Genomic DNA, 15,533 nt, shown 5'->3' with positions numbered 1-15,533 from the left:
ATCTTTTTAAATTTCTTTTAATGATATTAAAAAATAAAATTAAAGAATTTCAGGGGTTATTTCAAGAAATAACACCTTTTCAGATTTACATTTTAAGAGTAACACATTTGGAAAAATTAGTATTTTTTTTTTTTTTTTGTCCGTAAATTTCTCATTCATTGGATTGGGTTAGTTGGGGAGATTATGCGTTTTTATTTAAAAATAAAAGTAAAGGAATATATCAACTGACCAAAATATAGTTGTTATTTCAAATGTTACACATTCTCTAAAAACACTAAATGCAAAACATTGTGTCATTTCAGTAGTGAACAATTTTCCTCCTACAATTCAAACGTTTTCACTTATTTTTCCTTGGTGGAACTTTTTGAACTTACCTATCCTCTTAAATCTCTCAAGGTAAAGCACTTTTAACAATTTCATATTTTACGGTTTAGTTTTTATTTTAAAATATGAGGCAGATGGGAAACTTTGAGATTCGTTGAAGGAGTCCCAAAATCTGATGTGTTTCACATGCGCGGAATCTCGAGGTCGATTTCGTTCGAGATGAGACCGAGGTTACCTTATAAAATGCATATAAAACCCTATTTCGTGTCATCCCGACAATGTTGCCTAAGTTCAATTGGTGTTTCATGTTGTTTCAACTGAAATTTTCTCGAGATGAATTCAAGTTTTAACACAAAATACTTAAAATATATTTTATCCTCTCGAGAGAATATGAGATCGACCTCTAGATATTGTGTCTTTGTAGGTAGAAAATTAGTATCATGGAAGAATAAGATACAAAATGTTGTTTCTCATTCGAGTGTTAAGTCTGAATATAGAACTATGGCACAATCTGTGTGCGAAATAGTATGGATTCACCAACTGTTATTTGAGATAGGTTTCAATATTACAGTGTCAGCTAAATTATGGTGTGATAATCAAGTTGTACTTCACATTGCATCTAATCCAGTATTTCATAAACGAACTTTAGGCACCTTTTGGATTATAGTTAGATTAGTTTGCCACTATAGTGAGGAACTTTAGGCACCTTTTAAGAGTAGGGAAAGCTCACACTTAAGCATTATTTTGTTGTCTTTAAACCTTAGGCACCTTTTGGATCATAGTTAGGTTGGTTTGTCACTATAGTTGTTGTAGATGGACACTTGGTTTCCATTATGGGTCGTTAAGTCTCTTTTTCTCTTTTTTTTTTTTTTTTTTTTTTGTAGATTATGAGTCGGAAAAGCTCAAACTTAACAATTTTTCGGTTGTATTTATAGCTTAAGCACTTTTTCGACACTACTTAGGTTGGTTTGGCACTATAGTTGTGGCACTTTGGGCACTTATTTTCCATTTTCGGTCGTTAAGTTGTTTTTCTAACTTTTTGGTAGATTATGAATCGGGAAAGCTCACAATTAAACATTCTTTAGTTATCTTTACAGCTTAGTCACCTTTTGGACACTGCTACTTAGGTCAGTTTAGCACTATAGTTGTTGAACTTAGACATTTGGTTGTCATTTCAGGTCATTAAGTCATTTGTTCTCACTTATTGGTAGGTTATGAGTCGAAAAAGCTCACACTTAAGCATTCTTTGATTGTCTTTAAACCTTGGGCACCTTTTGGACACTAGTTAGGTTGGTTTGGCATTATAGTTGTTGCATTGGACACTTGGTTGTCATTTCGTGTAGTTAAATCCTTTTTTCTCACTTTTTGGTAGGTTATGAGTTGGGAAAGCTCACATTTAGGTTTTCCAATGTTAGTGGGGCATGAACTCCTATGGTGGAAGCCTTCTCTTTGTCTTAAGCAAAACCAATACTACTTAATCTTAGAGTTTTTTGCCTAGTTTCGAGTCTTACCCCACCAAATGTACTTTTGGGGTAATGTTGGAAAAAAATTTAGGCTTCTTAGTTCATAAAAAGGGATAGAAACCAGACCATACAAGATTCAAGCAATCCTAGACATGTCTATTCCAACAAATCTCAAGCAACTTCAAAGTCTCAACAATAAGATAACCACTTTAAATAGATTTTTCATCTAGGCAATCAATGGGTGTCTCCCCTTTTTTAAAATTTTGAAAAAGGGTTTCCAGATCCAATGAACAGAAGAATGTGACAAAACATTCTCAAAATTAAGACATATTGTTAGGGCTAGATAGGCCATACATTTACTACTTAACTTTATCCCCATGCATGCATATACTTACAAGAACAACCCAACAACAACAAAAATAAGCTAAAACAGAGCTCGAATGAAGAAGAACATGCAAATTGAAAGTCAATGGCAATTCCATAAATAAACTTCAACTCTACGCAACACTCGTCCCCTCCATCTTCACTCTGTGCGTGCCTTCATCTCCGCCTCCCAACCCGTGGCTTCGAATCACAACTTTGTTTCTTTTATCTTCTTTATAAATACTTATTTTATCCCCAATTAACACAATTCAATCCCCATTTTCTCAATTCCACTCCAACAATCAAACCCCAATTGTAAATTCTATCTCAAATAATAAAATTCACAAGTTTTATCTCAAGATTCTCAATGATTTACATCTCAATTCTTGAAGATTTTCAATCAAAATGCAAGGCTAAAGGTAATTCTTAAGGGAATTACTATGCATTAGTCCATTTTTTTTAGAGTTCTTTGATTTCTTAGTTGTTTAATTGTGATCATGAAGCATGCTTCGTAAATTTCTTTTAATAAAGAATGCTTTATAATTAGTCATGATCAAACTAATTAATTGTAATTCAAACTTGTTGCTAGAGTGGCTCAACACCATTGCAAGAAATTAATGTTGATGAATTCTTGCTAAGTGTCTCTTGTCTAAAATTGATCTTTGCATTAAGTTGTCATTTAAACTTGCTTCATTAATCTTGTTAGGAATTAGTGGCTATTCACATTCTAACAGATCTTGGTTGGAAACCTTTTGATCTTAATGCATTTCTTTGTTCTTGTCTGAAAATTGCTCAAAATGGAAGTACTATAAACTAGATTTAGTATAATTAAATGTGAGTGTTGCGTTTTAATCATTTAATGGAGGAAATTAATTCATGGGTCAAATAAGGTTTTTGATTCATGAATTAATTAACGAAGGTTCACAATTCTTGCAACTTTTTTTTAACTCTATGATTGGAATGAACATTGCATATCTAATTCCCTCGCTCTTAATCTTGTAGAAAACCTTTTAATCTTTGTTGACCAATTGATTCTTGAAGTGTACTTTTATCATAAGTCTCTTATCACATTCTCTGCTTTCTTGCATGTCGTTCCAAAACCCTCATTTCACTTCTACACTTCTTTTAATATGCTCTTGAAATTTCTAACTTGATTGGTTCTTTTGCCACAAGTCCCTTTTGGTTCGACTCTAGCTTCACTTTTCTATTACACACAAAATGGCAACGGAGTGTGTAACTGCAACAAACTTAGTAAATATTCAAAACATATCTAAGTATCACTTGAACTTTACAAAACGATCAAACAATGTTCATGTATTAGTTCGTAACCATAACTTACCAAAAAGGTTCAAAAAGTCTGAATAAAGCACTTCAAGTCATATATTGACCACCAAGTGTGTAAGTACAACAAACTTAGTTTCAAAATGTGTCTAGTCTTTGAAAATGACAAAAAATGCTTAATTGTAAGTTGACAACTCACAGCCTACCAACATTTCAAAAAAGGTGAAAAAAGCACTACAAGACCCAACCATGTCAACCAAATGTGTAAGTGCACAAACTTATTGTTAAAATGGAAACTCAATAAACTTGGATTAGTATGATTGTTTGCATGTCTTTTATAATGATGAATGAATTGAGACAATTAACCAATAAAAGTTTGGATTTCTTGAATTAATTGATCAAGGATTGTAATTCTTGCAACTAATATTTTGTTCTATAATTGATAAAGGGTTTCTCTTTTACATGTTACAAAACCCTCTTACTACTACATCATTCTTTTCTCAATTCTTGAAATTACTAATTGTTAAATTGATATTCTTAGCTTTTCTCTCGACCAAACCATAGTTTCCGTGGATAGGACCCCTACTTACATTGTTCTACATTTGGTAAGTTAGGTATTTATCTTTTTCAATTTTTTGAAGGGTCGTTTTTGGTAGGTTACTACCCAGTGGCGCGGATATAAAAAATTTATTGACGAAGGAACTTCATAGTTTAGTAAATATATATATAGTACATCTCATAACTATTATTACTTTTCTTCAAAAGAGATGATGACTCCTGTCGATTTTCTTTTCAAATATTTCTCCATTTAGATTTCAAATTAAATCTACAATAACATAACGTTGTAACGAAAATAAATCAAAAAATATTTGACATATAACAAAAATATAACTTAAACAACCCAACAAGTTAAATTAAGATCCATAGACTATTTCAAGAATTAATAAAATAGGTATAAAATAAATGGGCTAATACAAAAAAAAAGTAACAATCATTTGAAATATGATAACTAAATACATACAAATAAAATAACAAACTTGTTAAGAGAAAAAATAAATTACAAAAACTTACTTCATCAATTACGAGATAAATTAAAGAAGAAGTCAAGAAGAGGTTGAAAAATAAATTTTAAAAACTAAAATAGAAAATAAGAATGATTTTAAATACTAAAACAAATGCGTATAAATAGAATAACAAACTTCACAAACTTTGAGAAGACGTTGAACAAGAAGAAGAAAAAACAAAAGTTAAAGTTTAAAAAAAATACAAAAATAAAATGAATTTTATAAAAATAAAAAAAATAATAAAATGAACGAAGTTGAATAACTTTAATTTAGGTGACAAGAAGTGTATAACTATTTCTTGGTGGAAATTGAAGAATTGTAATATGGAAAAAAAAATTATATTTGTGAGATTTGAACTTAGGTCGTAAAGGAAGCTGACAAATAGAGCAACAAGTAAACTAACTACAAATATTAAATTTTAAATAGATTTTTTATATGTTAAAAATTAAATAGTGTTTATATATATAAATAAATAAATACAATAAAGTTGAGGGGACCCAAGCCCTTTGAGCCTATACTAAATACGTCGGTGTTACTATCCATTTGTATTTCCTTTACCATTGTTTAATCTCTTTCGTCTGTTGATCACTTGTATTGCAATTGTGTTGCTCTCCATTTAATTCTTACATATTTTTGTAAACCATTTTGCATCTCTAACGCTTTAGATGTCTCCTTAGATCAATCTTCATTTGGTCGAGACCGACAAGACTTTTCACCTTGGATCCTTGATGTTGGACAAATTTGATCAATCTTTTCTTTATCTTTAACAAACTGATACTCAGACCGAGGTTGAGGAGCTTCTCCCTCCCAAAATTACCGATGGTGGTGTTCTTGGAAACTTGTCTTCGTACAGATTCATGTTTATGAACCTTTAACTCATCTTCAAATGAGTTTCTAATTCTTGCTTTTGAGTATCCTTCCCCCATAGACAATACCAACTGTTATACCAAATTTTGTCCAAGCTAAGCCTATTTGATCTTCATGAGAAAGTAGCAATAAATTTATATTTTAAGGAGAAACCTAGACACCAGTGTGGTGTAAGCCACAACCACTCCGATGCTTAAGTTAGAAAGTTGGAAGATAAAAAGAGAATTTGATATCAGTTTAGAACTAACCTCTCTAGTGCATCCCTCGACCTTGTTTACAGGTTTAATCTCATTGCCTAAAATCATCCCAATTACCTATATTATTCAAACAAGAATATGGGTATATTTGCATTAAACCCTAAATTCGAATATATATTGAAATATCATAGATCTCAAACCTATTTAAGAAAAAAACAACAAAGACAACATTTTTTTTTGTAAACGGTGGTGAGTGAGAGTGGTGGGTTTATTTGCCCGTCACCTTAACTATTTTAAAATATTTAAAAATAATCAAATATACTTAAATAAGTGATTTTTGAATTGCAAATTTAGAATGAAAAATTACAAAATAATTTAGAAAAAATAGTAACACTCTTTTCTTTTCTTTTTTTTCATATTACAATTTTGACAAATATGACGGTAATCAAACAGTAATTAAATGATAATCTCTTTTAAATTTGTTATTTTTACAATTTAAAAAATGTAGGTGACATGTACTCTATTGTATTTATGGAAGAAAATTAGACATTGTTGTAAATAATGTAAAACGGAAAGAGTGATAAAATATAAGTCCTACATTCATTTTTTATTTGAGGTAAGTACGATTTGAAGACATTAGTGTGCAAGATAACACATATCATAGAGTCTCTAATGTGCAGAAGTAACTGAAGATAAATAATTTAAAAGATCCGTGAAATTCACACTATCAAATGCAAAATGAGATTTCGTTAAGAACAGCATTCAATTCAAAATCAAATGGGGAATTGACAAAAATAGGCCAAAAATGGGGTAGATAAAGACTTTTAGGATTGATTGTAAAAAAGTTGACATATAGGACAAATTGGAGGTGAAATGACGAAAATACCCTCATTTCAGATTAAACATTTCAATTTAAGAACCAGCGAGATGTCTGTTAGATGTTTACGAGATGTCTACCAGATGTTTGCGAGATAAAATAATAATAATAATAAATTGCTAACATTCTTTGAAACATATCTAAAACAACCTTAAATCAACCCTAAATATGCTCTTCTTTTCCAAATCTGAATCTCTCTTCTTTTCCAAATCTGAATCTGAATTGTTTTAATTGTTTTAATTGTTTTTAAATCCGGATCTGAATTGTGTTATATGTATATATATTTGCATCTTAAATGTATAAATCAAATATTATTTTTTATTGTTTCAAGTTGATTTATGGTTGATTTAAGGTTGTTTTAGAGATATTTAAAGGATGTTAGCAATTTATTATTATTATTATTTTATCTCGCAAACATCTGGTAGACATCTCGCAGGTTCTTAAATTGAAATGTTTAATCTGAAATGAGTTTATTTTCATCATTTCACCTTCAATTTGTCCTAAATGTCAATTTTTTACAATCAATCCTAAAATCTTTATCTACTCCATTTTTGGATTTTTTTTTTTTTTTTTTTTTTTTTTTTTTTTTTTTTTTTTTGTCAATTCCCCAAATCAAATTAATACCGTCCTGCCTTTTCTCTTTGGGTGAAAGTTTTCTGGTTGGAACTTCGAATAACACCGTTTCCAGTGAGAGCGGAATCAAGATACAGGAAATTACAAATCAAGGTTGATTCTCGTCGAGATCCATTGGGTGAAGGAACTGATACCTACATATCCAGCTTTCAGATCCAATCAAGCTTCTTTCTATATAGATGAAGCTGTTGCATTTCGCCTTTTTGCTTGCTTTAGCTTCTGGATTTACCGCTATACTCATCTACATTAACGGTGTTTCTAACCTATGTAAGACCCTTCATGTTTCTGTTTAATTCCTTCTCCTTTTGCGTTCCTTGTGTGTGCTTCATCATCTATTTGTACTTGTATCTATTGTTAGATGGCAATTATCAACTTTCCGACGAGGATTTTGAAGCTCTGCAATCTCTTCAGGGCAATTTCCAGAAGTGTGTGGTGAGTTCTGGAAACCAATTATTTACAAAACTTGCTAATTCCCAACTGGAAAAAACATGCTGTTGAAAGTTTTGCCCGTGGCTGTTGTGATGCATAAGCTTGTGACTTCACATGCTGTTTACATGAAGAGCTTTTCGAATGGGATATTTAATATCGTTTATTTGATTTAGGATGCTACTTTGTTTTATTGACGTAGAAGATTGTGTATATCTCAATCCAGTGCAATGAAGTTTAACGTTTTGCTCCTTTAAATGAAAAACTTTATTCTCTTCAGTAGTTGCACGTTAATTATTCAATATTGTTGCAGAGTGCGAATGGATTGGGTTTACAAGCTGAAGGTGGTGATGATTATTGCCTAGTTACAATGAGGTTTCCTCAAGATACTATTCCCAAATGGGTAGGTTCTCTTTGTCAATCTGACGAACTTTTCATATATTTGTTGAGTAGATGAAGTCCGATTAAGTTGGAGCATGAAATCCCATTTATAAGTCCTGATCCTGCCACGCTATGTTCTTATGAACTTAACTTAGCTAGTACTTAGATCTTTGAAATTTGCATGTGGACAGAAAGACCCTAAAACTGGTGATCTTGAAGGCTTATCATATGAATTTAATCTTTGCGAAGCTGTGGCAATTTGGGAACAGGTAAGCGGACTTTCCATTTATGATAAAAGATTGTATGCATCAATTTTGTTTTGGAGTAATTGACCGTCACCCATTCTAATTTCTACTTTTATCGCAAAAGATGCACCTTGAAACTAAATTAGGTCTCCTTTTATATCATTTCTCTTATAAATGTTCATAGGCTTGTTTTAAAATTATTTATTGTTTAATGAGTGGACTGCTTAGGTGCGGAACAGTACCACCATACTGACCAGGGAGTACATTGATGGCTTGCCAAATGGATGGGAGGAGTATGCTTGGCGTAGGATTAACAAGGGAGTACTTCTGTAAGTAATTACAGTTACAAAAGTTTATCCTTGAAATGATTGATAATATATGGGTAAACACCAATCACTTGCTGAAGGTTTGTATTCTACTGCAAAAAAGCAACCTATTTTGAATGTACGTTTCCTTAATTTTGAATTTGCACCATATTAGATTTTTAGTTTTAAACTTTGTTTCTAATAATCATAAGGAAATAACTTCTGTAACAGTATAGTTTACGGCAAAGTGCACATAAATTAACAAAGTACATGTTGATGTTGCTGTGTTTTGAGCTTCAGAATGTGCATTCTTATCAGAAGACCATAGTCAGTTTCCCCTAGCCAGGCTCATTTGTGACCTTTTTTCCTTTTGCAGTAATCGTTGCGTGAATAAAACATTGTGCATGGAGAAACTTTCCCTAGTACTTCCTGAAACACCACCATATGTACCAAAACAGTATGGTCGTTGTGCTGTTGTGGGAAATTCTGGAGATCTCTTGAAAACCAAATTTGGGGAGGAAATAGATGGTTTTGATGTTGTTATCAGGGAAAATGGGGCCCCTATCCAGGTTCCGCTTCTTCTAATCATTTTAGATGCTCCTTTCCTTTTAATAACTTTTCTCAATCCCACTTTGCCGGCATTTCCCCGTTTATACCATATTTCCTCGATAAGGAATCTTTCATTAACTAATGCTCTATGTCAGCCTGAGACACCTCCTCCTCTATTGTGATTCTGAGATTCTTTGTCTAATAGAGAAACACTGGATATTGCCGACCTTCTTTCTTTACTGAGTGAACTTCATCCTTCTTCAGGGAGAAGGGAGATGTTAGTTATTCGGAACCCAGTTATCTGCTGATTTCTCTTGTAATTACTTTTTTCTTTGTGTAGTTTGTTGGAATTCTTTCCTTTTTTCTAGGCTTTTTCCTTGTTAGAATCCTAGAATAATTATGGAAAGATTATGGGAATGTATTCCTTATTTTCCTAAATCTTTTCCTTTTTTATTCCATTGTGTACTCTATTTATTCTCCCATGTACCTATTGTTTTATTTATTAGAAAATAATAACAACAAACAATCGTGGTTTTTCTCCCGGTACTCGGGTTTCCACGTAAATTGGTGTGAACTCGTTGTCTCTCTTTTCAATATAGTTAACCCCTTCCTTTGGTTGATATTGCTTACCTCATTGGAGAAGGATCAAGTTTCCAAGAAGGTTAGGTTGTTTGTTTGGAGGGTCCTCTATGGAAGAGTTAACTCCTTAGATAAAATGTCAGGGAAGGTGCCGAATTTGATTGAGCCTTGTGTTGCATTCTTAATGGGAGGGTAGTTGACTTGAGGATTTTTATTGTACTTTTTGGAGTTGTAAGTTTCTTTATGTAATTTAAAGTCGTGTGTTTGAGTTCAATCTTGGCCAGGCTAGGCAGAGGGACTGTAAAGAGATGCTCGAGGAGTTCTTTCTTCACCCTTTGTTTTGTGAGAGAAAAATTTGAAGTGGGGTGTGTGCTTATCTTCTGGGGGCTTTGAGATGAGAGGAACATTAGAATTTTTAGAAGGCTGGAGAGATCTTCAAGTGATGTTGGTCCCTTGTTAGGATCTACGTTTCTATGTGGGCACCAGTGACAAAACCTTTTTGTATTATGATTATCCATTAGGTCTTATTTTGCTTTATTGGTGGCCTATTTGTTTTTTCAATGAAAGCTTGGTTATTCATTAAAAAACAATTTTCTTAACTTGTTTTATGTTCTGATTTACACAGAACTATACTGACCATGTGGGTAAAAAGAGCACCTTTCGTCTTCTTAATAGAGGATCTGCGAAAGCTCTGGATAAAGTCGTGGAGTTAGATGGTATCAATATCTTTTCACTTGTTATTTGTTTTGGTAATGACATTGAACTTAAAAATATACTAAAGTACGTATTTCATATTTTGCAGAAACAAGAAGGGAGGTTTTGTTGGTTAAAACAACAATTCATGACATCATGAACAAGATGATTAAGGTCTCCTTACTGTTTATAGTGGCTTCTTTTTTAACTACCTTTGCAGAAAATACGGGATTTTAATTTCTATGCTTTGTAGCTTTCTAGAACTGATACTGGTTTGGACCAAACTCAGTGATTTGTTACCTTGAAGTTTCTTTAGTTCCTCTTTTTCATCAACAAGGTTCAAGCAAAAAATAAAGGGTTTTTTCTCTAACATCATCTGTAGGATTTTTCAATGACATCGTTTGTAGTAGAAGATTCTTGATCCTCTAGAATGTGAACCAACAAATTCTTTCATTTTCCATTATTACCTAAAGAGTAATTTTTTTGTTAGATGTCATACCGCTAAAGATGGGTCATGTTTTACGTACCATTTCTACTGAAAATTTTATAACTTGAATGTTGAATTTGCTTTGCGCTTAAATTTTACCATCAGATATCTTATTTAGTTGATTGCTTCATTCCACCCTATTGTTTTCTCATAATTTATGCAGGAGGTTCCAATAAAAAATCCTGTCTATCTCATGCTTGGTGCTTCATTTGGTTCTGCTGCAAAAGGAACTGGGCTCAAGGCTCTTGAGTTTGCTCTCTCTATATGTGACTCTGTAGATATGTATGGTTTCACTGTTGATCCTGGTTATAAAGAATGGTATGAAATTTGTCATTACAATTTATTTCTTAATATTTGAAGTAAAATTTATACTTTATTGATATGAAACTAAATGTTCTCAGGACAAGATACTTTTCAGAATCTCGACAAGGTCATACACCTCTTCATGGTAGGGCGTATTACCAGATGATGGAATGTTTGGGTGTAAGTTTGCTAATATTTATGTAGTGTACTAAAATTTGTGTGCTTTTATATACTTAGTGTAACTGAGAAGTTCCCTTCTGATGGCAAAACTAAACTAAATATTTTGAGTATCAAAACTTTGATGATAGATTATAGACCTTGTCAAGATTTAAATTGAGAAAACATTAGAATATCCAAGTGGTAAACCTGTCATTGAAATTTCATTGTTGATTTTATTAACTGAGTTACGTTTGGTTTTATAAATTGAGTCTTCTTTGTTACAGTTCATTTTAATGTAGATCTCAAGAGAATTTGAAGAGAATTCAAAATTGATATATAAAAATTACTTGATGTTTTAACAACAAATATGAATATCTATCCTCGAGAATTAAAATATCCATTGACATGGTGATATATCCATTAATAAAAGGGTTTGGTATCAATCGTAAAGATTCATTGATATCTTCGATATATTTGTTCTCTTTTATAAATGCATGTAAAACATTAAAAAAAATGTCATCTATTTAGTTCGATATACATGACCACTTAGTTTTGAGTTGAAACACCCTAATTATCAATCTAAATAACTTTTACAACTTTTTGACTTACATAGATATACTTTAACCAATATTTCGTCAATACATCTGTTGATGTATCCACAAAATTGAAATTTGGATATCGATATCAACATTGTTATTTTCATCCTTGCTTGGTGGAACTTCATTTTCTTTTTAAACTGTTATTTATTGAGACAAGTTATGTATTAACCTTAAACTTTCATCTGTGCTTGATTACTTAGGAAGTAATAGTATTTTATAAACTGTTTAGCTTGTCAAAATCCATTCTCCAATGCGACCTAACCCTCGCCGGGTGGTGAAGTGGGTACCAAGCCAAAAGATGGTTAATGCTGCTAGAGTTGCATCTGAGAAACGATTGAGGTAATTGAATCCTTGATCATTACCATCTGCACTCCTCACCCCACCCCAACAAAAAAAAAGAAAATAGGAACTTCATGGGTGATCGATGTATTTGTTTCTACTAAACTAGGAATCATTGTATGGATGTCATTTCATGATCTCATTCGATGAATCTGTGCAGCATGGCAAGACTTAGCAAATCAGCTATTCAATGTATTTATCGGGTGACCTCCTTTAGTTAGTTACTATTATACTGACCATCTCATGCCAGTTTTAAAATTATCTTAATGCTCGTGTTCATAAATGAATAGTTGGTCCGCAACTCTTTTGCAATTATCAACGACTATGATGTAAATGTTTGGCGTTTTAACTTCTATCGTATTTGCTTAACTAATGCAAACTAAAGAATTCCTAAACTCGTATGTTCGTTCACTTGATCGATGTATAAGTATATCATTTTTCTGAACCCTTGGTGCTCTCCTTAAATTTACAGGAAGGTTGGAGCTGGTTCTAGAGACCCATTGGCTGCATGTTCCATCATAAAAATGCAAAGCAGAAGTACGCCAATATCAATTTCAAGCTTACGCAAACCTGCCGCTGACCATCAAAAATATGTGAGAGGCACAACCATGTATCCTTTGGAGCATAATCCTGGTCGTGGCCTTCTTTGCACAGTGCCACCAAGTTGAATCCATGAATTGATTGATGAAGTTCATTTCTAACCAGACATCGTTGCAGCAGAGGATTGAAAGACAAGAAGACATCATCCATTTTTTCAAAATTCAGAACTTCTGCATGCACATCTTCCGAGTCTTGAAACTTGGGATTTTTCAGTCCATGTATTCTTGATTCATTCTCTTTCTAGCAATAGCACGAGCATTCATCGGTGGTGACTGCATTAAAAGGTCTTAGTGGTTATTTTTCACCCATTGTTCGTGCAATTTAGTTCGAAGAGTAATTGCAAATACGCCTTTTGTCATTCAGGCTTGTTCCTGCTCGTCCGAGAACAATTTTTTTCTCCTGTAAAGTCTGGATTGGTGAGGTGAGCTGATTTTGATATAGAAATTGATATTATGAATTTATTTGGACTGCCGACTGCCCCACATATTGATTATTGAGTGGAGTGGTTTATAATCTCCTGCTTCAAAAACTCCCAAATACTTTTATGAAGCTTTTGATATAGTTCGATCTAAAACTTAAGCTATTTAGCTTTGAGCCATTTGTTTAGTAAAAGAATTAGACGATTTGTCTTCTAGACTAAATGTGACTCAAATGGCAATATTGAATGACATAAGGTTAGACTTGTTGCAAAAAAATTTACTTACATTGACTACAAAGAGACCTTTTATTCTGTCTCGAAAAAGAACTCAATAGGAATTATTATGGCATTAGTAGTTAATTATGATTTATAGCTTCATCAAATGGTTGTGAAAAGTGACTTTCTAAATGGGAATTTAGATGAAGTGTTCATGGATCAATTAGAAGGTTTCATAGTTGAAGGAAAAGAACATATGGTGTGAAAATTAAAGATGTCAATATATGGACTTAAACAAGCCTCCAGACAATGGTATCTTAAGTGCAATGATGCCATCACATCTTTTGGTTTTAAAGAAAACATCATTAATCAATGTATATACCTAAGGATCATTGGGGGTAAGTTTAATTATAATTATTGTTCTATATGCTTACTTACCAGAGATCTGATCATCTTCCGGTGATTGGATATTCAAATTCAGGTTTTGCGGATATTCAAATTCAGGTTTTGCTGAGTGTGTGGATACACGAAAATCCACTTTTGGCTATTTGTTCCTATTAGGTGAAGAAGCAATTTCATGAAAATATGTGAAGTAGTGTATTGTTGTTGCATCCACCAGAATTTGTAGCATGTTTTGAGACTATAATTTATGTTTTATGGTTGCAGAACTTTATCTCGAGACTTGAAATTTTCAACAGTATTGCTAAGCAGTTGAGAATTTATTGTGATAATTCGGCAATGGTTTTCTTCTATAAAAAATGACAAGTATTCTAAATGTGTTAAACTTATGGAATTAAAATACTTGTTGTTAAAGAAGAAATTTAGAAACAAATGTTGTTAATCAAACACATTAGCACTAAACTTATGATTGCAGATCTACTAACTAAAGGATTGTCACTAAAGACATTCAATGATCTTAAACGTATGGACATTAGTAGATATCATTATTGAAATCAAGATTATGTTATATGACACTTAAGCTCATTTATTCATTGTTTCTGATTTTATCTCATGGTTCTATTCTTATGATTAGTATATACATAAATGAATTATGCAAATCAAACAGAACATCATTTTTGAAAAAGACACTTATTGTTAGATCGTTATTGATTATCTTTGTCATAGATCATGTTAATAGAATAACTATTTTAGTGATACATGGAATGGAGTATGTTAATGCAATGATGTATGACCACCATGATTCTTTAGTAGTTTTTTTTTTCACTTAACATGATATGCTATCAAGATTTTGCGCATTATTATGTCTATGAACATATATGGTAAATAGTGTCAATGGACAAAGAGGGAGAATGTTAGATTTATTTTAAATATAATGTTATTATTAATGTGATCCATGTACATTATATGTCATTTTATCTCTTTGTGACCTATTATTTTATTAGGCCCATTAGATCAAAAGATAATACCCTAATTAAACACCATGATGGATGGAATCTATAAATATAACCTTAGAGATTGGTCATCTCATTGCCCCAATCAATGTTGCAGAAGTTGGTGTCAAGTTATAGATAACAATGACATATTTATTGAGTCAAGGTAAATGTATTAATGACACAATTTTTATGTCATCTAAGCATATTTAATGGCACATTTCTCGAAATGTCGTTAAATAGCCTTTCTTAACATGCTCTTCAATGACGTAAAAGTTGTGTGGTTGAAACTCTTTAGAACACAAATTTTAAGTTGATGAAATCCAAATTTCTAGTAGTGGATATATTTTAAACCACCAGGTTCCCCAAAATCATGCTCTAATACCAAGTTGTCACACCCCGTCCCATAGACCCACTAGCTTGTCTTGCGTGACGCCGCGTGACTTGAGTATCTTGACGCGTTAAACGCCAAAACACCCAATCTTGAGATCCACAAGCTTTGCTTAATCACCTGGTTCTTTTCTGTAACTTAAATTACAGTTATACTTTAAGCGACAAAACAACTTAACATAAGAGAAGTAAACCAAACCAAAACTTCTATTAACTTTTTAAAGTAAGGCATTCTATAATACTTAATAGAAATTACAAAAGTACAACTCTTAAGCCTAAAAGGAAAATGTCTGATAACGCTTCTCACCTAGCAAGTCCTTCACTTCTTCTTTACTTGGCCTTAACACCTGATTCTTGGAAGATGAAATATAAAAACGTAAGTCT

At 32.3% G+C, this 15,533-nt stretch overlaps 1 protein-coding gene across 2 annotated transcripts; it reads left to right on the top strand.

The window, feature by feature from the left end:
• The first annotated feature begins 7,048 nt into the window (after positions 1–7,048).
• Positions 7,049–13,247, top strand: LOC101221492 (sialyltransferase-like protein 2). 2 transcript variants are annotated; one of them, XR_004214027.1, is made up of 12 exons: positions 7,049–7,336; positions 7,428–7,501; positions 7,809–7,898; positions 8,068–8,145; positions 8,350–8,450; positions 8,803–8,995; positions 10,180–10,270; positions 10,357–10,421; positions 10,898–11,052; positions 11,136–11,217; positions 11,996–12,134; positions 12,607–13,247. XR_004214027.1 is itself a non-coding variant. In XM_004150377.3 (12 exons), exons 1-12 carry the CDS (start codon positions 7,249–7,251, stop codon positions 12,800–12,802), a joined length of 1,323 nt encoding a protein of 440 aa, XP_004150425.1. In that variant the 5' UTR covers positions 7,049–7,248; the 3' UTR covers positions 12,803–13,247. The 2 variants fall into 2 exon arrangements, 1 of the variants encoding a protein (XP_004150425.1); XM_004150377.3 differs by having other exon boundaries at positions 12,025–12,134.
• The last annotated feature ends 2,286 nt before the right edge of the window (positions 13,248–15,533 follow it).

The sequence above is a fragment of the Cucumis sativus genome, chromosome 1 (assembly GCF_000004075.3).
Source record: "Cucumis sativus cultivar 9930 chromosome 1, Cucumber_9930_V3, whole genome shotgun sequence".
In the NCBI taxonomy this organism is placed as follows: domain Eukaryota; kingdom Viridiplantae; phylum Streptophyta; class Magnoliopsida; order Cucurbitales; family Cucurbitaceae; genus Cucumis; species Cucumis sativus.
The sequence above is the reverse complement of the archived record's forward strand: the minus strand, read 5'-3'. Positions and strand labels throughout refer to the sequence as shown.